This window comes from Dryobates pubescens, chromosome 12 (genome assembly GCF_014839835.1).
Source record: "Dryobates pubescens isolate bDryPub1 chromosome 12, bDryPub1.pri, whole genome shotgun sequence".
Lineage (NCBI taxonomy): Eukaryota > Metazoa > Chordata > Aves > Piciformes > Picidae > Dryobates > Dryobates pubescens.
In genome coordinates this window covers 5,040,958-5,064,081 of record NC_071623.1, presented here as the reverse complement: position 1 = coordinate 5,064,081, position 23,124 = coordinate 5,040,958, and the positions used below count along the sequence as shown (strand labels likewise).

General features: G+C 53.8%; 1 protein-coding gene across 3 annotated transcripts in view; it reads right to left on the bottom strand.

Moving 5' to 3' along the window:
- Positions 1-2,179: 2,179 nt before the first annotated feature.
- REPS2 (RALBP1 associated Eps domain containing 2) overlaps positions 2,180-23,124 on the bottom strand; it is a 100,947-nt gene continuing 80,002 nt past the window's right edge. For 2 of the 3 annotated variants that reach the window (XM_054165988.1, XM_054165989.1), the window contains exons 15-18: positions 11,176-11,259; positions 9,054-9,199; positions 4,414-4,519; positions 2,180-2,269 (exon numbers count right to left, since the gene is read on the bottom strand). In XM_054165988.1, coding sequence (XP_054021963.1) covers positions 2,201-2,269; positions 4,414-4,519; positions 9,054-9,199; positions 11,176-11,259 — 405 coding nt within the window. In that variant the 3' untranslated portion in view covers positions 2,180-2,200. The remainder of the gene's footprint in view (positions 2,270-4,413; positions 4,520-9,053; positions 9,200-11,175; positions 11,260-23,124) is intronic. The other variant, XM_054165990.1, reaches the window with a different exon arrangement.

The following is a 23,124-nucleotide window of genomic DNA, read 5'->3' as shown; positions in this document are numbered from 1 at the left end:
ACAGAACAAGAACAAAACAGAACCAAAGCAAAACACCACAGAACAAAACCAAACCAAAGCAGAACAGAACAAAACAGAACCCAACAGAACAGAACAAAACAGAACCCAACAGAACAGAACCAGAACACAGAACAGAATCAGAACCAGAACAGAACAAGAACAAAACAGAACCAAACCAAAACACCACAGAACAAAACCAAACCAAAGCAGAACAGAACAAAACAGAACCCAACAGAACCAGAACACAGAACAGAATCAGAACCAGAACAGAACAAGAACAAAACAGAACCAAACCAAAACACCACAGAACAAAACCAAACCAAAGCAGAACAGAACAAAACAGAACAGAACCCAACAGTACAGAACCAGAACAGAACAAAACAAAACCAAACCAGAACAAAACCAAACCAAACAGAACCAAACCAAATCAAAACAGAACCAAACCAAACCAAAGCAGAACAGAACAAAACAGAACCCAACAGAACAGAACAAAATAGAACCAGAACAACACAGAACAGAACCAGAACAAACCAGAACCAGAACAGAACAAAACAAGAACAAAACAGAACCAAACCAAATCAACACAGAACAAAACCAAACCAAAGCAGAACAGAACCCAACAGAACCAGAACAGAACAACACAGAACAGAACCAGAACAGAACAAGAACAAAACAGAACCAAAAGAAATCAAAACAACACAGAACAAAACCAAACCTAAGCAGAAGAGAACAGAACCCAACAGAGCCAGAATAGAACAAAATAGAACCAGAACAACACAGTACAGAACCAGAACAGAACCAAACCAAACCAAATCAAAACAAAACAGAACCAAACCAAAGCAGAACAGAACAGAACCCAACAGAACCAGAACAAATCAGAACCAGAACAACACAGAATAGAACCAGAACAAAACAGAACAAAACCAAACCAAAGCAGAACAGAACAGAACCAGAACAAATCAGAACCAGAACAACACAGAATAGAACCAGAACCAGAACAAAACAGAACAAAACCAAACCAGAACAGAAGAAGAACAAAACCAAACCAGAACACAAGAAGAACAAAACAGAACAAAACCAAACCAAACAAACCAGAACCAAACCACATCAGAACAAAACAGAACAGAAGCCAACAGAACAGAACCAGAACAGAACAAACCAAAACAGACCAGAACCAGAACAACACAGAACAGAACAGAACCAAATCAAACCAAACCAGAACAAACCAAAGCAGAACAGAACCAAATCAAAACAGAACCAAACCAAAGCACAACCACAAACCAAACAGAACCAACCCAACCAAGGAATAAAACACCCCCCCCCCAAGAAAAGTAATAATAATAAAAGCTCTAACTCAGTGATCTCCAAGAGACTAAAGGTATGCAGAGACAGTGGGAGTTGCAAGCAGGTGATCAAGCACTGGGGATAGGAAACAGTTCTAGCTCCAAAACCAAAAGGATTTGTCTCCTTTTTTGTTGCTGTTTTGCAATTTCCAAAAGAATTACATTTTAGTCTTGTTTGTTTTGTTTGTTTTTAATCATTATTATTATTACTTCCACCCCCCCTGCTGTCTCTCTCTGGTGTGATTTGCACTTCTCCAACCCAAAGCTCTCTGCCACCAAAAGGCAGCCACGGTGCCATACCAAACAGTCCTAAGTAAATAACCATCTGAGCAGTGCCTGCAGATGCAGGCTCTGTGTGTGTGTGTGTGTGTGTGTCTGTCTGTCTGGTGAGGTGTTCCTGTTTGGGTCCTGTCACAACATCCAGCCCCCAAAGTTCTCCCCCAGGGCACCAACACCTCTGGCCAGCAGCGCCACCCAGAAGCCCCACCTCAGGAGGATGAGTCTGGAAACGGAAGCAAGAGTTCAGCAATGCTGTAGGCTCTTTGTGGCCGTGGGCAGGAGGTCCTGCCAGGATGCAGATGAAATCAGGAACTCTCCACATAAATAAACCACTCTCAGGTCCTTCATTTCCAGGTGGGGAGGAGGGAGGAAGAGAGGGCAGGGCAGCCCTCGGCTCACGAACGCCCTGCAGGCAGCTGGTTGCTTTCTGTACCTTCTTTCAGCTGCAAGAGGCAGGGCCAAGGGAGACCCCACAAGCTGGTCATCTCTGCCTTGGCAGAGGCCCTGCCTGGTGCTCCTCTCCTGGGCATGCTGCCAGGCCATGGGCTCTGCTGCTGCTGCTGCTGCAGGGTGGGGAGTCAGAGGACAGTGACAGGTCGGAGCTGCTCCAGCTGGGTCTCCAGGGCGATGCGCTCCTTGTGCACCTCCTGCAGCACAGAGAGATGTGGGTAGGGCACCACAGAACCACTCAACCAGGTTGGAAGGGACCTCACAGATCATCAAGTCCAACCAATCACCCAACACCATCAAATCAACCAGACCATGGCACTAAAGTGCCTCATCCAGGCTCCTCTTAAAACACCTCCAGGGATGGTGACCTCACCACCTCCCTGGGCAGCACATTCCCATGGCCAATCTCTCTTGCTGGGAAGAACTTCCCAACCTCCAGCCTAAACCTCCCCTGGCACAGCTTGAGACTGTGTCCTCTTGTTCTGGTGCTGGGTGCCTGGGAGAAGAGACCAACCCCCACCTGGCTCCAACCTCCCTTCAGGGAGTTGCAGAGAGCAAGAAGGTCTCCCCTGAGCCTCCTCTTCTCCAGGCTAAGCAACCCCAGCTCCCTCAGCCTCTCCTCCCAGGGCTGTGCTCCAGACCCCTCCCCAGCTCTGCTGCCCTTCTCTGCTGAGAGATGGAGGCTCAGGGCTCTGCTCTTCAAGGAGATGTTGATGAAGAGCATGGTTCAGACAGTCCATAGCTCTACCAGGTGCCTGACTCCAGGAGCCAGCTCTGCAGCACAACTGACCAGAAGACAAGCAAGCTGTGCCTGAGCCGCTCCCCTGTGCCAGGTGACACCAGCACATTGCTGAAACACAAAGTTCACCCCCACACATCAAACTGGAGGAGCTGGAGGGCCCAGACCTTACAATGCTCCCCAGAAAGCCTCAGACAGAGCAGTCCAAGCAGGCAGTAACAAAATAGGCCTCATGTGAGGGGATGGGCAAGGTTCTCTGCTGGAGCTGTGTGGGAGTTTGAGCTGGTCCCTAGCTCAGACACTGCTTGTAAAGCAGGGAATGTCCAGAGACCTGGAGTGAAAGATAAATAAAGTCAGGGGCTGGACACAGAAGGGTAACATCAGAGAGGTCAAGATCCCTGTGCTCAGCACTGGTTAGGCCACCCCTTGAGTCCTGTGTCCAGTTCTGGGCCCCTCAGGTCAGGAAAGATGTTGAGCTGCTGGAAGGTGTCCAGAGAAGGGCAACAAAGCTGGGGAGGGGTCTGGAGCACAGCCCTGTGAGGAGAGGCTGAGGGAGCTGGGGTTGCTTAGCCTGCAGAAGAGGAGGCTCAGGGGAGACCTTCTTGCTCTCTGCAACTCCCTGAAGGGAGGTTGGAGCCAGGTGGGGGTTGGGCTCTTCTGCCAGGCACCCAGCCCCAGAACAAGAGGACACAGTCTCAAGCTGTGCCAGGGGAGGTTTAGGCTGGAGGTGAGGAGAAAGTTCTTCCCAGCAAGAGAGATTGGCCATGGGAATGTGCTGCCCAGGGAGGTGGTGGAGTCCCCATCCCTGGAGGTGTTCAAGAGGGGATTAGATGTGGCACTTGGAGCCATGGTTTAGTAGTCAGGAGGTGCTGGGTGACAGGTTGGACTTGATGATCTCTGAGGTCTTTTCCAACCTTGCTGATTCTGTGATTCTATTCTAGGTTCCCACTGCTGTATTGAGATCTTTATATTGTGCAGCACAGTTTGCTTGCTCTCTTTTTGCTGCCCTTTCTCACTGCTCTGCTCTGGGTTTTGGGCTGATGCTATTCTCCCTCTGACCTCGGTTTCTCTGAGGTACAGGGAGGTGGAGAGGGGGCCTGTGTGGCTGTATGGTCTTCTGGGACCCTTCTGTCCCCTCCTGGCACCACAGAACCAGTCAACCAGGTTGGAAGGGACCTCAGAGATCTTCAAGTCCAACCAATCACCCAACACCATCTGATCAACCAGACCATGGCACTACAGTGCCTCAGCCAGGCTCTTCTTGAACACCTCCAGGGATGGTGACTCCACCACCTCCCATGGGCAGCACATTCCTGGGGACAGAGGAGCCAAATTAAGACACAGGACAGGGGCTGTGCTGTTGTGAAGTTGCATGTATCTACATGGAAATGCACTTTGTAAACCTCTATTGTTTGTTAGACTTCTCTCTTTAGTCTCTTTTTCACTTCCAGGTTGAGAGTGTGCTGCTCTCAGGGCGGGGGTGGGGGGGCAGGTTTCCAACCCAAAACTCAAAGGGTTACCAGGGAGGGATCCAATCCATGAGAGGGTGAGAGTGAAGTGGCTGTAAGGAGCTTTGCCCAGTGGTGCTGGTGCAGTGCTTACCTTCAGCTGCTGCTGGAGCTCACTGTTGAGCCTGGCCAGCACGGCGTTGGCCTCCTTGTTCTTGCGGATGGCTGTCTGGATTGCCCTCTTCTGCTTGGAAGCCTGCCTGCCAGACACACAGACACAGCCCTTCAGCTCCACACACCCCTTCTGCCCCTCTGAACACCTCCAAGGCAAGCTAGGAGCTACAGAGGTTTGTCAAGACCTGAGGGAGGGGACAGGCTCTGCTCAGTGGCACCCTGTGGTAGGACAAGGGGTAATGGGGTCCTGGGGGGGCATTCGGAGGAGTGTGGCCAGCAGAGCCAGGGAGGTTCTCCTCCCCCTCTGCTCTGCCCTGCTGAGACCTCCCCTGGAATATTGTATCCAGCTCTGGGCTCCCCAGGTCAGGAGGGACAGGGATCTGCTGGAGAGAGTCCAAGGAAGGGCTGCAAGGATGCTGAAGGGACTGGAGACTGCCTGGGGAGGAGAGGCTGAGAGCCCTGGGGGAGAAGGCTGAGAGGGGATCTGATCAATGTCTATCAATAGCTGAGGGCTGGGGGGCAGGAGGGAGGGGACAGGGACAGGCTGTGCTCAGCTGCACCCTGGGATAGGCCAAGGGGCAATGGATACAAACTCCAGCACAGAAGGTTCCAGCTCAACATGAGGAGGAACTTCTTCCCTGTGAGGCTCCCAGAGCCCTGGAGCAGGCTGCCCAGAGAGGTTGTGGAGTCTCCTTCTCTGGAGCCTTTCCAGCCCTGTCTGGCTGTGCTCCTGTGGGACCTGTGCTGGATTCTCTGCTCCTGCTCTGGCAGGGGGCTTGGACTGGATGATCTGCAAGGGTCCCTTCCAACTCCTTACATCCTGTGAGCCTGAACTCCACATTCAAGAGAAGCAAAACCTACCACTGAAATGAGCTGGCTGCACCAGGTGAGTGTTGGAGAGCAAACCAAGCACACTTGTGAGCCTGCCTGACAGGAACACTTCAGCCTGGCTCAGCTGTTTCCAAATCACTGCCCTCTGATTCAGGTTAAGAACAGTCCCTGTGCTTCCTGCAGTGTCTCTGCATTGGCTGCTTGCAGACACTTGTGCAGCTGGAAGGTTCACAAGTGGTTCATAGCAAAGACAAAAATCCATGTGGAAAGAAAGGGCATCTGCAGGAAAATCCTGCCTCCCAGATCTGGGGCTTCTTTACCTCACAAGTCCAGCTCTCTTTCATTCAGAGCAGTCACCTCCACCAAAACCATGGCATGAACTGGTAGATGGCTCATGGCCTTCCTTCATCTCTCTGGGTGCTTAAGTAAAAGATCTCTCTCCTGATACTATTATTACTTCATAGACTCATAGAGTGGCTCAGGCTGGAAGGGAGCTCAGAGGTCATCCACTCCAAGCTCCCCACCGTGCCCAGGGACACCTCTCAGCTCCACTCAGCTGCTCAAGGCCTCATCCAGCCTGGCCTTCAGCACCCCCAGGCAGGAGGCAGCCACAGCCTCCCTGGGCAGCCTGTGCCACACTCTCACCAGCCTCACCCTCAACAACTTCTTCCTCAGCTCCACTCTGCCCCTGCTCTGCCTCAGCTCCAAACCCTTCCCCCTGGGCCTGGCTCCAGCCCCCCTCAGCCAAAGTCTCTCTGCAGCCTTCCTGCAGGATGCCTTCAGCTCCTGGCAGGCAGCTCTGAGCTGCCCCTGGAGCCTTCTCCTCTGCAGGCTGCACAGCCCCAGCTCCCTCAGCCTGTGCTCACAGCAGAGCTGCTCCAGCCCTGGGATCACCTTTGTGGCCTCCTCTATCTGTTTCTCTGTAGCTCATGGGAAGTGATCTGGAGGAAATGACAGTGAGGCAGACAGGTACAAAAAGAGGCAGCTCTGTATGGGAGGTGATGGTTGGGCTTGATGACCCCATGGTCTTTTCCATCCAGGCAAAAACAGGAAAAGGGAAGGAACAGACAGGAAACAGGAGCTGAATATCCAAACCTTGTGCCAAACTAATCACCTGAGAGTTTCACATGAGGCCTCAGGAGCTCTTTGATCACCAAGCCTGATCTAGAAGATAGGCCCTTGTTAAATGAGGTCCTTAGTGGGACACAGTCCCTGTGAGCAGAGCTGGGGGCACTGATCCTTGCACAGAATCAGCACAGAGAGTTTGTTACACCCCACTGAGCTCTCAGGTTTTCTGCTTCAAACTACTCTCCATAGGCTGAAAATTAACAATGGTAGGAAACCCCTCCTGGAGCTCTGGGGCCAGTTCTGGAGCCCCTGTGCCAGGAAGGATCTGGAGGTGCTGGGGCATGTTCACAGCAGGACCATGAGGGTGAGCAGAGGGGCTGGAGCTCCTCTGCTATGGGGACAGACTGAGGGAGTTGGGGTTGTGCAGGCTGGAGAGGAGAAGGCTCCCAGGAGACCTTCTGGTGGCCTTCCAGGATCTGCAGGGGGCTCCAAGAAAGCTGGGGAGGGACTTTTGAGGGGGTCAGGGAGTGATAGGACTGGGGGGGATGGAGCAAAACTAGAAGTGGGGAAATTGAGCTTGGAGGTGAGGAAGAAATTGTTGCCCATGAGGGTGGTGAGAGCCTGGCAGAGGTTGCCCAGGGAGGTGGTGGAAGCCTCCTGCCTGGAGGTGTTTGCAGCCAGGCTGGCTGTGGCTGTGAGCAACCTGCTGCAGTGTGAGGTGTCCCTGGCCATGGCAGGGGGGTTGGGACTGGCTGAGCCTTGAGGTCCCTCCCAACCCTGACAGTTCTGTGACTCTAAACCTGAAACCACAGCAGGGCCATACACCTCAGTGGTCACTCAGACACAGCAGCAAAGATTACAGACAAGCCAGGATGAAGCTGGGATGCAACCAAATGCTACTGTCTTTCTCTGAGGCACCACAGAATATGCATCCCCAAAGCACAAAGCAGCATTTTGAAGGCATCCTAGGAGTCCTGTTACTTACTCTTCTCTACAGTTACACAGCACACAGTCAGTCCTGCTGATAGAGAGCTTGCCAAGCCTTGCTCAGCTGATCATAGAATCCCAGAACTGTTAGGGTTGGGAGGGACCTCAAGGATCACGATGGGGGCAGCCTGGCTTTGTTTCAGAGCTCTCTGCAGGGCTGTGGGTGAAGCTGGGCTATAATGTTTCAGCTGAGGGAGATGTACAGATCCAGCAGGGTTTCAGGTGCCTTCACTTACCCTTTGTAACCTCCTTTCTCCACTGTTATTAAATAAAGCTACAGTGAAAGCCCTGCAAGGCTTTGTTGCTGACAGCTTCGACAGCTCTGTGACAGCAAACACCACTTGCTGGGGCTGCCACTTAGTAGGTTATCATCAGTGGTCTGTGGCTCAGCTCTCACCAGTGGCAAGCTCATTTCCAACCTGCCTGGTGAGGAAGAAATCCCACAAGGATGTGACTCCATTTCCTGGGCATTGGTCTGGTCCTATCTGTCCATGTGAATGAGCAAAACTGCAGAAGGCAGATGCAAGGCAAAGGACAGAGACCCACAGGGCTACAAGGAGTTGTCTTAGGGATGCTGGATGAGCAGCCTGGCTTGCTCTGACCAGAGACAGACACAGGACACACAATCACAGAGTCACCCAGGTTGGAAGAGACCTCCAAGATCATCAAGTCCAACCAATCACCCAACCCTAACTAGTCATAGAATCATAGAATCAATAAGGGTGGAAAAGACCTCAAGGATCATCAAGTCCAACCTGTCACCCAACACCTCCTGACTAGCTAAACCATGGCTCCAAGTGCCACATCCAATCCCCTCTTGAACACCTCCAGGGATGGGGACTCCACCACCTCCCTGGGCAGCACATTCCCATGGCCAATCTCTCTTGCTGGGAAGAACTTCTTTCTAACCTCCAGCCTAAACCTCCCCTGGCACAGCTTGAGACTGTGTCCTCTTGTTCTGGTGCTGGGTGCCTGGGAGAAGAGACCAACCCCCACCTGGCTCCAACCTCCCTGCAGGGAGTTGCAGAGAGCAAGAAGGTCTGCCCTGAGCCTCCTCTTCTGCAGGCTAAGCAACCCCAGCTCCCTCAGCCTCTCCTCCCAGGGCTGTGCTCCAGACCCCTCCCCAGCTTTGTTGCCCTTCTCTGGACACATTCAAGTACCTCAGTGTCCTTCTGCAGTTGAGGGGCCCAGAACTGGGCACAAGTCACCACAGCCCAGTGCCACTCACACTTGGTAGCCTGGACTCCAGAAGGCTAACAGCCACCAGGCTTCACCTGAGCCTGCCAGCTCAGGCATGGGCAGCTGCACCACCTGGATTTGCAAGCTGGCAGGTCTGGCTCCTGCATGGCATCTCTGAAGGCCCTTGAGCAGCTGAGTCCAGTTGAGAAGTGTCCCTGCCCATGGTGGGGAGCTTGGAGCACATGAACTCAAGGTGTGGCCTGAGCAGTGCTGAGCACAGGGCAGAATTACTCCCCTGCTCCTGCTGGCCACGCTGTTCCCATCACAGGGCTTGTGCTCCAGAGCCCTCCCCAGCCTTGTTGCCCTTCAAAGAGGCTGTCAGTCAAATATTACCACCTCAAGAGAGTCACCACAGTCTGAAGCCTGCCCTTGAGAACTCAGCCGTGGATTTCAGCGCCTAGCGGGAAACCACTGAGTGCAAAACTAGGCCAAGAGCAAACCCTGCCACATCAGCTCTGGTGGGGCAGCGTGTGTGTGCTTGGCACAGGTCTTTACTTTTGGGCTGGGAGGTGAGCCTTGGCTGCTGGCAGGGCAGAAGTCCCACTGATAGTGGGAGAAAGCTCGGGGGTCTCCAGCCCCTGCGCCTCCGGCCGGAGCTTCCTGCGGGCAGGTTTGGAGGGCGGCTGAGCGAGGACCACCTCCTGCAAGGGACAAGCACAGCAACGTTAAGTCAGGCCATCTGCATCCCATCACTGGCTTGTGACACAGAAATTGCTGGCAGCTGGCCTAAGGTCTCAGAGCTTCAAGAGGTCCAGAGCTTCCCCCAAATGTGGTAACAGCCTCTCAGGTTTCTGACTCCTGGAGGGAAGGAGCAATGCCTCCTGCGACCTCCTCGGCCAGCGGAGCGACCGTGCCGCTGCTCCGCCTGCGTCTGGAGGGCAGGACTGGGCTGGAAGAGCTCTCTCTGCAGTTGGGGTGGGGTGTAAACCCAAGCAGCAGCCCCTGGCTGAGCCAAAAGCATTTAAAGCAAAGCAAGGTGTATTTGTCACGATGCTTGGTTGGTAGGAATCAATGATCAAGCACTTGCAGCCCAACCGAACTACCTCACCCGCCCGGCACGGAGCCTCTCCCTTTCCAGCCTCCTCTCTTACATGGAGCAACACTCAGAACAGCTTAGAAAGACAAAGGTAGAAGGTGATGCATGCAAAATTGACAGGTGAGAAGGGTAGGAGAGCAGCTGGTGCTGTGCTTTGCAGGCAGAACAAAGACTGTTGGAGCTTTGTGGTTCCAGCGGTAGGAAAAGCTTGTTGGAAATGAAGATTTCCTTCCCCTTGCAAGGAGAAGGACTTTGGATGCCTGAGAGCTGCTCTCAAGCTGAAGCAGAAGGAGATCCTTCTCACTGCATTTCCTTCTTAAACCTTTCCCTTTTCTTAACAAGAAATGGAACTTCTGCTGCCCCATTTCATGAATGAGGAAGCTGACTCAGAAAAGAGATGCAGCAAGGTGGCAAAGGTTGGACATTTAGTGTCCCAGGCAGGACCAGAGAGCAAAGTCTCTGTGATTCCATGATGTGGAATCCTTTCACTGGCCCAGACCATCACTGGCCTCACCATGGTCTGCACAGGTTCACAGAATGGTTTAGGTTGGAAGGGACCTCAAGGATCATCCAGTTCCAACCCCCCTGCCATGGGCAGGGACACCTCCCACCAGCGCAGCTTGCTCAAGGCCTCATCCAGCCTGGCCTTGAACACCTCCAGGCAGGAGGGCAGCCACAGCCTCCCTGGGCAACCTGTGCCAGAGTCTCACCACCTGCACTGGAAATGGCCAAATGTTAACAAATGGAGGGAAATAAGTACATGAGGAAGCATTTAATGACCACAAAAAAAAACAGGAGAAAAAAAGCCTGACCAGCAGAAGGGACTCCTATGAGTGACACAGAATGAAACCAACCTATAACTATCAATAACTCACAGAAACACAGAATGGCTCAGGCTGGAAGGGAGCTCAGAGCTCATCTCCTCCCCACCAGGCCCAGGGACACCTCTCAGCTCTACTCAGCTGCTCAAGGCCTCATCCAGCCTGGCCTTCAGCACCCCCAGGCAGGAGGCAGCCACAGCCTCCCTGGGCAGCCTGTGCCACACTCTCACCAGCCTCAGCCTCAACAACTTCTGCCTCAGCTCCACTCTGCCCCTGCTCTGCCTCAGCTCCAAACCATTCCCCCTGGGCCTGGCTCCAGCCCCCCTCAGCCAAAGTCTCTCTGCAGCCTTCCTGCAGGATGCCTTCAGCTCCTGGCAGGCAGCTCTGAGCTGCCCCTGGAGCCTTCTCTTCTGCAGGCTGCACAGCCCCAGCTCCCTCAGCCTGTGCTCACAGCAGAGCTGCTCCAGCCCTGAGATCACCTTTGTGGCCTCCTCTATCTGTTTCTCTGTAGCTCATGGGAAGTGATCTGGAGGAAATGACAGTGAGGCAGACAGGTACAAAAAGAGGCAGCTGGAGACTGAGAGCTGTCCCTGCCCATGGAGGGGAGGTTGGAGGAGTTGAGCTCTGAGGTCCCTTGCAACCTGAGCCATTCTGGGATAAGCCTCTCCCACAGAGTTTAACTGCTTTCAAAGCTACAGCACCCCCCATTTGGGGGTGAAGGCAAATCACCCCCCCCTGGTACAAGCTGAGCAGGTCTCACCTTTTTTGCTGGGCTGCTCTCTTCTGCCTGTGCTGGGGCTCTGCTCAGCTGAGGATGTAATTCAACCTCAGAGGGCTGCTCTGTCTGCAACAACAAATCAGTCACTGCTACACCCAGGGAAGGACCAGCAGTCACATGCAATAAAGGCCATGAAAGGAAACGTTAAGCACAAAAGAAAAGTTACTTTAGCAATTCAGCAGCAGGGGAAATGGAGAGCTATAGGGTGACAGCTGCAGGGATGACAGCTGCAGAGTTTAAATGAAGCCTTCTGCTTGCTTTTGATGGGGCTAGGAAAAGAGGAGAGCAAAGCCTCTCTGTGAAGAATGGGAGAAGCACACCTCAGAAGGTGAAGCACCTAGCAGCCAGCATTTATGGCAGCCACCCTCGTGGCCTAAATCACTGTGAGGCTGGCAGAGGGCTGGAGCAGGCTGGCCAGAGAGGCTGTGGAGTCTCCTTGTGTGGAGGCATTGCAAAGCCAGCTGGATGTGTTGCTGTGGGAGCTGCCCTGGGGGCTCCTGCTCTGGCAGGGGGCTGGGCTGGATGTTGGCCTTGGCCTTCAGGAGTCAGACTGAGAGCCCTTAGCCCTCAGCTCCCCAGTGACACTTCCTGCCCAGGGAGCACTTTGCATCCCCCTGCACTGACCAGCTGGGCAGGTTCTGCTGCTCACACTCTTGCACCAAAAGCAAGAATATCTGAACTTAACTCCACAGCAGGAAACAGGAGAGCAACCCCCCCACAGTATTTATATATTCAAGAGCCCAAAGTGTCCAACTGTGTTAGCAGGCTGGTGTTGGACAATGGCCATGGCAAACAAGCAGCAGAACTGACATGCCAGGAGTGGGGGAAGGGGAAGGGGATAAGGGGAAGGGGACAAAGGGAAGGGGAAGGAAAGGGGAAGGAAGGACGAAAGGAAAGGGGAGGGGAAGGGAGGAAAGGGGAGGGGAGGGGAGGGGAAAGGGAAGGGGAAAGGGAAGGGGAAGGGGAAGGGGAAGGGGAAGGGGAAGGGGAAGGGGAAGGGGAAGGGGAAGGGGAAGGGGAAGGGGAAGGGGAAGGGGAAGGGGAAGGGGAAGGGGAAGGGGAAGGGGAAGGGGAAGGGGAAGGGGAAGGGGAAGGGGAAGGGGAAGGGGAAGGGGAAGGGGAAGGGAAGGGAAGGGAAGGGAAGGGAAGGGAAGGGAAGGGAAGGGAAGGGAAGGGAAGGGAAGGGAAGGGAAGGGAAGGGAAGGGAAGGGAAGGGAAGGGAAGGGAAGGGGAGGGAAGGGGAGGGAAGGGGAGGGAAGGGGAGGGAAGGGGAGGGAAGGGGAGGGAAGGGAAGGGAAAGGGAATGGGAGGGGAAAGGAAGGGAAAAGAAAGGGAAAAGAAAGGGAAAGGGAGGGAAAGGAAAGGGAAGGGAAAGGAAGGGAAAGGAAGGGAAAGGAAAGGAAGGGAAGGGAAAGGACAGGAAAGGAAAGGAAAAAGCAAATGGGAAAAAGAGGAAAAAAGGAAAAAAAAATAGTAAAAAGAAAAAAGGGGAAAAAGGTGAAAAGAAAAAAGGGGGGGGAAAGGAATAAAGAAAATAAAAGGGAAAAGCAAACAGAAAATACACTAAATAAGGAAGAAAACAAAAAAGGAAGAAAAACCACTAAAAGAACACCAATAAGATAAAGCCCCCCCAACCCCCCCAAGCTCTGCAGAAGCAGAGCACCCCCCAGCCCTTTTTTCCTCATGGTCTCATTGGAGGAGAATATTATTTTACACTGAAGGGATCTGAAAATGGGGGGGAGGAGGGAAAGGGGCTAAGTGTGGGGTGGTGGTGGAACTGACTGCACCTTGCAGTGCTGCTGCCCCAGAGGGTGAGATCCCCAAACTCCCAAGCGTTTGCTGCCACTGCTGCCGGGCTGAGTGCCGGGCTGGGGCTGGCAGCCTGGGGCTGTGCCGCCGGGCTGGCTGCCCCCCGCTGCTGCCAGCACACCAGGATGGCAAAGTGGGGCAGGGGCTGGCTGGAGCAGGCAGCTGGGGGAGAAGTGAACTCCCTCTGACCAGAAGAAGATAGTCCCCATCCCTGAAGGTGCTTAGGAAGAGCCTGGCTGAGGCACTTGGTGCCATGGTTGAGTTGATCAGACAGTGCTGGGTGATAGGTTGGACTGGATGACCTCCAAGGTCTTTTCCAACCTGGTCAATTCAATTCAATTCAATTCAATTCAATTCAATTCTATCCTATCCTATCCTTATTCTATCCTACTCTATTCTATCCTATCCTATCCTATCCTATCCTTATTCTATTCTATCCTATCCTATCCTTATTGTATTATATTCTAAGTCTATTCTATTCTAATTCTATCCTATCCTATTCTTATTCTATCCTACTCTATTCTATTCTATCCTATCCTATCCTTATTCTATTCTATCCTATCCTATCCTTATTGTATTATATTCTAAGTCTATTCTATTCTAATTCTATCCTATCCTATTCTTATTCTATCCTACTCTATTCTATTCTATCCTATCCTATCCTATCCTTATTCTATTCTATCCTATCCTATCCTTATTCTATTCTATTCTAAGTCTATTCTATTCTAATTCAATTCTATCCTATCCTATTCTTATTCTGTCCTACTCTATTCTATCCTATCCTTATTCTATTCTATCCTATTCTATCCTATCCTTATTCTATTCTATTCTAGTCTATTATAAGTCTATTCTATTCTAATTCTATCCTATCCTATCCTATTCTTATTCTATCCTACTCTATTCTATCCTATCCCTATTCTGTTCTATCCTATTCTATTCTATTCTATTCTAATTCTATTCTATCCTATCCTATCCTATTCTATCCTATTCTAATTCTATCCTATCCTATTCTGTCCTTATTCTATCCTATTCTAATTCTATCCTATCCTATTCTAATTCCATCCTATCCTATCCTATTCTATTCTGTCCTTATTCTATCCTATTCTAATTCTATCCTATCCTATTCTTATTCTACCCTATTCTATCCTATCCTATTCTATTCTTATCCTGCCCTTATTCTATCCTAACCTATTCTATTCATATCCTATCCTTATTCTATCCTAGCCTAACCTATTCTATTCTTATTCTATTCCTATTCTACTCTATTCTTATTCTACCCTACCCTATCCTACCCTACCCTATCCTATCCTATCCTATCCTATCCTACCCTATCCTATCCTATCCTATCCTATCCTATCCTATCCTATCCTATCCTATCCTATCCTACCCTACCCTACCCTACCCTACCCTATCCTACCCTACCCTACCCTACCCTACCCTACCCTACCCTATCCTATCCTATCCTATCCTATCCTACCCTACCCTACCCTACCCTATCCCGTCCCATCCTAAGGACCCGCTAACCCCCGGCCTGAAGCGGCGTGTGTGCCGCAGCTGATGCCGAGCGGATGTCCTCCAGCGGCTGCCGTGTCCCTGAAGTGCCACCTAGTGGCACAGGGCACAGCCACCCGAGCGCCGCGCTCGCAGCAGAGGACCAGCGAGCAGCTGCCCGCGGGGCTCGGAGCCTGCGCAGCCTGCCCCGGCCTGGGCCGGGAGAGCCTCGGCTCCTTGCACAGCCTGCGGGCCCCCTCCTGCTGCAGCCAGCATCTGCACAGCAGCCATCTGCCAGCAGAGCTTCTCCTCCAGCAAAGATCTCCATCCTCAGAGAGATCCGTTGGGCTCCCCAGGTCAGGAGGGACAGGGAGCTGCTGGAGAGAGTCCAAGGGAGGGCTGCAAGGATGCTGAAGGGACTGGAGACTGCCTGGGGAGGAGAGGCTGAGAGCCCTGGGGGTGGTTAGTCTGGAGAGGAGAAGGCTGAGAGGGGATCTGATCAATGCCTATCAATAGCTGAGGGCTGGGGGGCAGGAGGGAGGGGACAGGGACAGGCTCTGCTCAGCTGCACCCTGGGATAGGCCAAGGGGCAATGGCTACAAACTCCAGCACAGGAGGTTCCAGCTCAACATGAGGAGGAACTTCTTCCCTGTGAGGCTCCCAGAGCCCTGGAGCAGGCTGCCCAGAGAGGTTGTGGAGTCTCCTTCTCTGGAGCCTTTCCAGCCCTGTCTGGATGTGCTCCTGTGGGACCTGTGCTGGATTCTCTGCTCCTGCCCTGGCAGGGGGCTTGGACTGGAAGCTCTCCAGAGGTCCCTTCCAAGCCCTAAGAACCTGTGGTGCTGTGATCTGCCTCTGACACAAGTGCCCAAGCACAGGAACACAGCAAGCAGTTGCAGGGGCTTTTGTTCAGGGACCAGCAGCATTTAGCCCAGGCAAAAGCCTTTTGCTAACAGCAGCATGCACCGATGCACAGAGGGTTTCTGCTGCTTCAGCTAACCCAGCAAAGCCCTTTAGGCATGGCCCCAGAGGCTGCACAAATCCATCTGCAAGCTGATGTCTCCACACAGACTGTACAGGGAAAATAAATCCCACTTTTTCCTTTGGCAGAGGGATGGATTCTTCTCAGATTTCCTTCCCTGCACTGCTCTGTGCAGGGGGTGCAAGCCAGGCCCTGTAGCATGGAGCAGGGTGAGGCTGAGGGAGCTGGGGCTGTGCAGCCTGCAGAAGAGAAGGCTCCAGGGGCAGCTCAGAGCTGCCTGCCAGGAGCTGAAGGCATCCTGCAGGAAGGCTGCAGAGAGACTTTGGCTGAGGGGGGCTGGAGCCAGGCCCAGGGGGAATGGTTTGGAGCTGAGGCAGAGCAGGGGCAGAGTGGAGCTGAGGCAGAAGTTGTTGAGGCTGAGGCTGGTGAGAGTGTGGCACAGGCTGCCCAGGGAGGCTGTGGCTGCCTCCTGCCTGGGGGTGCTGAAGGCCAGGCTGGATGAGGCCCTGAGCAGCTGAGTGGAGCTGAGAGGTGTCCCTGGGCATGGTGGGGAGCTTGGGGGAGCTGAGCTCTGAGCTCCCTTCCAGCCTGAGCCATCCTAGAATTCTGTGACAAGGAGATAACCTTTGTGCTGCTCCTCTGCCTCATTCTCCACAGGTGCTGAAGCAACACTGAGGTCAGGGCAGTCACTTCCCCACGGTGCTGCTGTGGCTGACACTGTGACTGTGCAGCAGGGAGGGCACTGCAGGAAGCAGAAGCACAGAGAGTGGACATTGCCCTTGGGGAAGCTGTGAGCAGAGCCAGCTCAGGAGGCAGCTCATGCCTGATTCCATCGGTCCCTTGACCCCTAGAAATGTCATGGTGTGAAGTGTGTCCCCCCAGGGGCTCTGCAGGTTGCTGTTCCTCAGCTCTGGGGCATGCTGCCAGCCACACTCCTGCTTCTCAGAGCTGACAGCACACAAGCAAGGAGGCTGAGCTGGGTGTGTGGTGAAAGGAAGGTACTTGTGCAGGTACCTCACCTGCACAGACATAAACCTGGCTAGGCTGAGACCCTGCCATAGAACTGTCAGGGCTGGAAGGCAGCTCAAGGAGCAGCCAGTCCCAACCCCCCTGCCATGGCCAGGGACACCTCACACTGCAGCAGGTTGCTCACAGCCACAGCCAGCCTGGCTGCAAACACCTCCAGGCAGGAGGCTTCCACCACCTCCCTGGGCAACCTCTGCCAGGCTCTCACCACCCTCCTGGGCAACAACTTCTTCCTCACAGCCAAGCTCAACCTCCCCAATTCTAGTTTTGCTCCATCCCCCCCAGTCCTATCCCTCCCTGACCCCCTCAAAAGTCCCTCCCCAGCGTTCTTGGAGCCCCCTGCAGATCCTGGAAGGCCACCAGAAGGTCTCCTGGGAGCCTTCTCCTCTCCAGCCTGCACAACCCCAACTCCCTCAGTCTGTCCTCACAGCAGAGCAGCTCCAGCCCTCTGCTCATCCTCCTGGCCCTTCTCTGGGCACCTTCCAGCACCTCCAGACCCTTTCTGGAACAGAGACTCCAGACCTGGACATACAGCTCCAGGAAGAAAAAGTAGGCTGCAAGAGTAAGCAGGCTGCTAAATATGCTGAAGGCTCAGCATGGGCTGACTGCAATCCTCTGCTATCTCCACTTAAGCTCATTCAAGAGGTGTTTTGCTCCTCTCTGAACAGTCCCTATTTTTGCTCTCATCTAATCACAGAAATCATAGGATCATAGAATCAATAAGGTTGGAAAAGACCTCAGAGATCATCAAGTCCAATCTGTCACCCAACACCTCATGACTGCTGAACCATGGCACCAAGTGCCACATCCAGTCCCCTCTTGAACACCTCCAGGGACATTCTTCTTTGTGCTCCCAGTGCCCATCTCTAAGAAGCCAAGATGCCTCCATTCCAGCTGCTGTGAGCCTTGGGCATCCCACACTGAATCCTCAAACTCTTCTCACTGCTTATTACAGAGAGTGCAAATGCTGAAGACAGGAAGGAAACCCCCAGGGATGCAACTGCCACAAGCTGCCAAGGCCTGACTGTGCTGCCTGCTTCTCAGCACTGTGCAGCCCAGAGCTTTTGATCAGCTTCTTCCCTCCCTGAGCTATCTGAGGGCTTGTGCTGAGGTGGGAGAAAACAAACAGGCAGCAAACACAAACACACTGCCCATGTAGTCCCTGCACATGGAACTATCATAGTATCATAGACTCAGTCAGGGTTGGAAGGGACCACAAAGATCATCTAGTTCCAACCCCCCTGCCATGGGCAGGGACACCCCACACTAGATCAGGCTGCCCAGAGCCTCAGCCAGCCTGGCCTTAAACACCTCCAGGGCTGGGGCCTCAACCACCTCCCTGGACAACCCATTCCAGGGCTTCACCACTCTCATGGGGAAGAACTTCCTCCTCCCCTCCAGCCTGAATCTCCCCACCTCCAGCTTCATTCCATTCCCCCTAGTCCTATCACTACCTGAGATCCTGAGCAGTCCCTCCCCAGCCTTCTTGGAGCCCCCTTCAGATACTGGAAGGCCACAATGAGGTCACCTCAGAGCCTTCTCTTCTCCAGACTGAACAGCCCCAACTCCTTCAGTCTGGCCTCACAGCAGAGCAGCTCCAGCCCTCTGCTCATCCTCGTGGCCCTTCTCTGGACACCTTCCAGCACCTCCAGATCCCTCTTGTAATAGGGGCTCCAGAGCTGGAGGCAGTACTCCAGGTGGGGTCTCCCCAGAGCTGAGCAGAGGGGGAGAATCCCCTCCCTGGCCCTGCTGGCCACACTTCTCTTGCTGCAGCCCAGGATCTGCTTGGCTCTCTGGGCTGCAAGTGCTCCCTGCTGGCTCCTGCTGAGCTTCTCCTCCCCCAGCACCCCCAAGTCTCTCTCCTCAGGGCTGCTCTCCAGCCAGTCCCTGCCCAGCCTGCATTTGTGCCTGGGATTGCCTCGACCCAGATGCAGGACCCTGCCCTTGGCCTTGTTGAACCTCCTTAGGTTAGCTTGTGCCCACCTCTCCAGCCTGTCCAGGTCCCTCTGGATAGATCCCTTCCCTCCAGCCTGTCTGCTGCACCACACAGCTTGGTGTCATCAGCAAACCTGCTGAGGGTGCACTCAATGCCACTGTCCATGGCACCCACAAAGATGTTGAACAAGCCTGGTCCCAGCACTGATCCCTGAGGGACTCTGCTTGTCCCTGGCCTCCACTGGGACATGGAGCCATTGACAGCCACTCTTTGGCCACCAAGCCAGTTCTGTGTCCATCTAGTGGTCACCCATCACACCCATGTGTCACCAGCCTGGAGACCAGGCTGTGGTGTGGGACAGTGTGGAAGGCTCTGCTCAGCTCCAGGGAAACTATATCAGTTGCTCACCCCTCAGCTATGAATGTTGTCACCTGTTCAGAGAAGGCCACCAGGTTGGTCAGGCAGGACTTGCCCTTGGTGAAGCCATGCTGACTGGGTGATCCTTGAGGCCCCTTCCAAGCCTCACAATTGTGTGACTGCTGCCAGGCTCAGCCCCTTCTCAGGGGAAGGGCAAGGCACAGATGGAAGCATTAACCAGCTGGTTTAGTGCCCCACTTCCACAAAACCAGATTAAGCTCAGCCACAAAGGGGTATGAGACCCAGGCACAGGGTTTTGTTGTTGTTCTGCTGAGAGATGGGGGGGCCTAAATGAAAAAGATCAGCACCAGACATCTTAATTAAGGCACACTTGGCCTTCTGCCACTCTGCCACAAGCCTCTTCACAGGAAGGATTTGATGGCAGCCACCCTCAGCTGCTCCCCCAAAATTCAGTGTCAGCTGTGCTGCTTCCCACCACTTCTTAAAAGCATCATCTGTTTGGCCTGGCCCTTGCAGAACTGCTGGATCATTTTCCTGAGAGGAAGACAATCCACTTGCCTCACATTAAGGGGGCAGATGGCAAAAATCTTTCATCTCACAGGAGACTTTCAGCTTTGTTTCAGTTCCAGGCTTCTTCAGCACCTACTGCACTGATGACACAACAGAAGACAGTCTGCAGCCAAACCCATGAAGAGCAAAACCAACAACCCCCCAAATCCCCCCCCCAAGAAGTCATCCTCCTCTTGCCCAGTGGTTACAAATGCAAGGCAGAGAAGTAGTCCCTTGGTTTCATACCCAGTGGGTGGCTGCCAAAAGGAAAAGCTTCACATGTTGCCTTGGCTGCTTTTCCACAGCCCTTGGAACTCCTCACCCCATTGTACACAGCCAGGCAGCACCTCAGCTGCCTCAGGATATTCTCCACCCAGCCTTGTAACAGAGGTGAGCAAACCCAACCTTATCCTCCAGGTATCTCTCTGCTTTACAGAGTCACAGAGTGTCAGGGGCTAGAGGGGAGCTCCAGAGAGCAGCCAGGCCAAGCCCCCTGCCAGAGCAGGAGCCCCCAGGGCAGCTCCCACAGCAACACATCCAGCTGGCTTTGGAAGGAGACTCCACAACCTCTCTGCTCCAGGGCTCCAGCAGCCTCACCACACACAAGTGTCTCCTCCTCTTGAGGTGGCACCTCCTGGGCTCCAGCCTCTCCCTGCTGCTCCTTGGCCTGGCACTGGGCACCACCAAGCAGAGCCTGGCAGCTGCCTCCTGACCCCCAGCCCTCAGCTATTGATAGACATTGATCAGATCCCCTCTCAGCCTTCTCTTCTCCAGACTAACAGGGCACTAAGTCTTGCTTCACACCAGAGATGCTCAAGTCCCAAAGATGATGGCAGCTTGAGACTGTGTCCTCTTGTTCTGGTGCTGGGTGCCTGGCAGAAGAGACCAACCCCCACCTGGCTACAACCTCCCTTCAGGGAGTTGCAGAGAGCAAGAAGGTCTCCCCTGAGCCTCCTCTTCTGCAGGCTAAGCAACCCCAGCTCCCTCAGCCTCTCCTCACAGGGCTGTGCTCCAGACCCCTCCCCAGCTTTGTTGCCCTTCTCTGGACACCTTCCAGCAGCTCAACATCTTTCCTAACCTGAGGGGCCCAGAACTGGACACAGGACTCAAGGGGTGGCCTCAGCAGTGCTGAGCACAGGGCACAAGGACTTCCCTGCTCCTGCTGGCCACACTCTTCCTGATGCAGGCCAGGATGCCCTTGGCCTTCTTGGCCCCCTGGGCACACTGCTGGCTCCTGTTCAGCCTACTCTCACCCAGTCCCCCCAGGTCCCTCTCTGCCTGGCTGCTCTCAGCCACTCTGACCCCAGCCTGCAGCACTGCCTGGGGTTGCTGTGGCCAATGTGCAGAACCTGGCACTTGGATGTGTTCAATCTCCTGCCCTTGGCCTCTGCCCATCTGCCCAGCCTGGCAAGGTCCCTCTGCAGAGCTCTCCTGCCCTCTAACAGATCAACTCCTGCCCCCAGCTTGCTGTCAGCTGCAAACTCACTGCTGATGGACTCCATCCCCTCCTCCAGATCATCAATCAAGATATTGACCAGGCTGGGGCCCAGCACTGATCCCTGGGGCACACCACTGGTGCCTGGCTGCCAGCTGGCTGTGGCACCATTCCCCACCACCCTCTGGGCTCAGCCCTCCAGCCAGCTCCTGACCCAAACCTGTCTGCATCTCTCACAGAGGCCTCTGCTGTTACTCTTTTAACCAGAAAAAGAGAATAATATCTTATTAGTGTTGGCTTTTAAGCCTACAGAAGTAATTCACCACAGCTGCTTGCTGTGGGAGGTTTAGTAACATATTTATGCTAATAGGAATTAGGGGTGAACACTGAAGAGCAAATACAGCTTTAGGCTCTTATCCAACATCATCTCCCTCTCTGCAGCATTGCCCAATTAGATCAACACTGCTTTATTTAAATGGCTCTATTTTGGTACCTTCCTGTCTGCTAATGAAGGCAGAGCTGCAGCCCTGCCTGTGCTGCACAAGGGGATCTGAAAACAGTGGGGCTGGAAGCAGACCTTGTGTATCTTGGCTGGGGAGCCTGCTGGGCCTGCTCTCTTTTCCCAGAGTCTGTTGGTTTTGTAAATCCACACTGCTCTGTGCTGGGCTTTTCTTTCTGGGGCTGCTGGGAACCTGCTTTGCCCACTGCTTCCATGCTGGCAGCCTTGACAGGCTCTGAGAGAGTTATGGGGGAAGGCGAAGCGTTCAAGTGAGGTGGAGCAGGCTGAGATGAGCCAGGGGAGGTTCAGGCTGGATGTTAGGAAGAAGCTCTTCACACACAGAGAGATTGGCCATTGGGAGGTGGTGGAGTCACCATCCCTGGAGGTGTGTAAGAGGAGCCTGGATGAGGCACTTGGTGCCATGGTTTAGTTGATCAGATGGTGCTGGGTGATAGGTTGGACTTGATGATCTCTGAGGTCTTTTCCAACCTGGTTAATCCCCTCCCCTTCCCTCCCCTCCCCTCCCCTCTCCCCTCCCCTCCCCTCCCCTCCCCTTCTCTTCTCTTTTCCCTTCCCTTCCCTTCCCTTCCCTTCCCTTCCCTTCCCTTCCCTTCCCTTCCCTTCCCTTCCCTTCCCTTCCCTTCCCTTCCCTTCCCTTTTCTCCTCTTTTCTTCTCTTCCCTTCCCTTTTCTCCTCTTCTCTTCTCTTCCCTTCCCTTCCCCTCTCTTCTCTATCTTCTCTCTCCCCTCCCCTCCCCTCCCCTTTCCCCTCCCCTCCCCTTTCCCCTCCCCTCCCCTTTCCCCTCCCCTCCTCTTTCCCCTCCCCTCCTCTTTCCCCTCCCCTCCCCTTTCCCCTCCCCTCCCCTTTCCCCTCCCCTCCTCTCCTACCCTATCCTCTCCTCTCCTACCCTATCCTATTCCATTCTATTCCATTGGGTCCAGTAGAGTTTTATTAATGAGCACCTGCAGTTGTTTCCTCTCTGAGATCTGTGACACTGCAAAGCAGCTCAATACCTCCTCCTCCCTTCCTCCTGAGTCTGTCACCTCCAAGGCAAGGCAACAGACTTTATGTGCAGCCCTGGGTCCACACAGAAGTTTTAGAGCCACCTCTTCATGCCAGTCCTCCTGAGGGAGGGACTGGGAGGGGATTTAGGGATACTGTGAGGGACTGGGAAGGGATTTGGGGGGCACTGGGAGGAACTGGGAGGGTATGCCTGAGTGGAAACTGGGCCACTAGCTCCCCTAGGGACTTGTTTTCTATTCCACACTTCACCTTGAAGAGCAATATCTGAAGCCCACTTGCTGCCTAGGACTCCCCAGAGCCCACACCATCAAAAGAGGATGATGTTGATCCTCTGTCACTTCCTAAAACATGAAGCAGTCTCTGGATGAAGACCTAAAGGATGCAGCCAATTTGCTTTGTGCTGTGGTTGTGGGATGCTCTAAAAAATCCCCCCAACCAACCAAAGGAAAAACCCCAAACCAAACCAAAACTCATCCCCAAAGCACACCACTAATGGCTGCAAACCTCATTCCCCAGCTGGCACAGCCTCCTGTTGAGCTGCATTGCCTGCTCCTGCTCTGGCAGGGTGGGGTGGACTGGATGATCTTCAGAGGTCCCTTCCAACCCCTAACCTCCTGTGATCTGTGTGAGACCCAGAGGTGAAACAGCCTCTCAGATGCTGTGGCTCCCTCAGCAGATGCCCTCTGAGCTGTTGGAGCCTGAGGAGCACACAGCAGGCATCAAGCACCATCCCTGCCCTTCAGGCTTGGAGCTCCTCCCAGCCTTCCTAGCCTCACATGCACAGCTTTGCCCAGTGGGTGCATGCC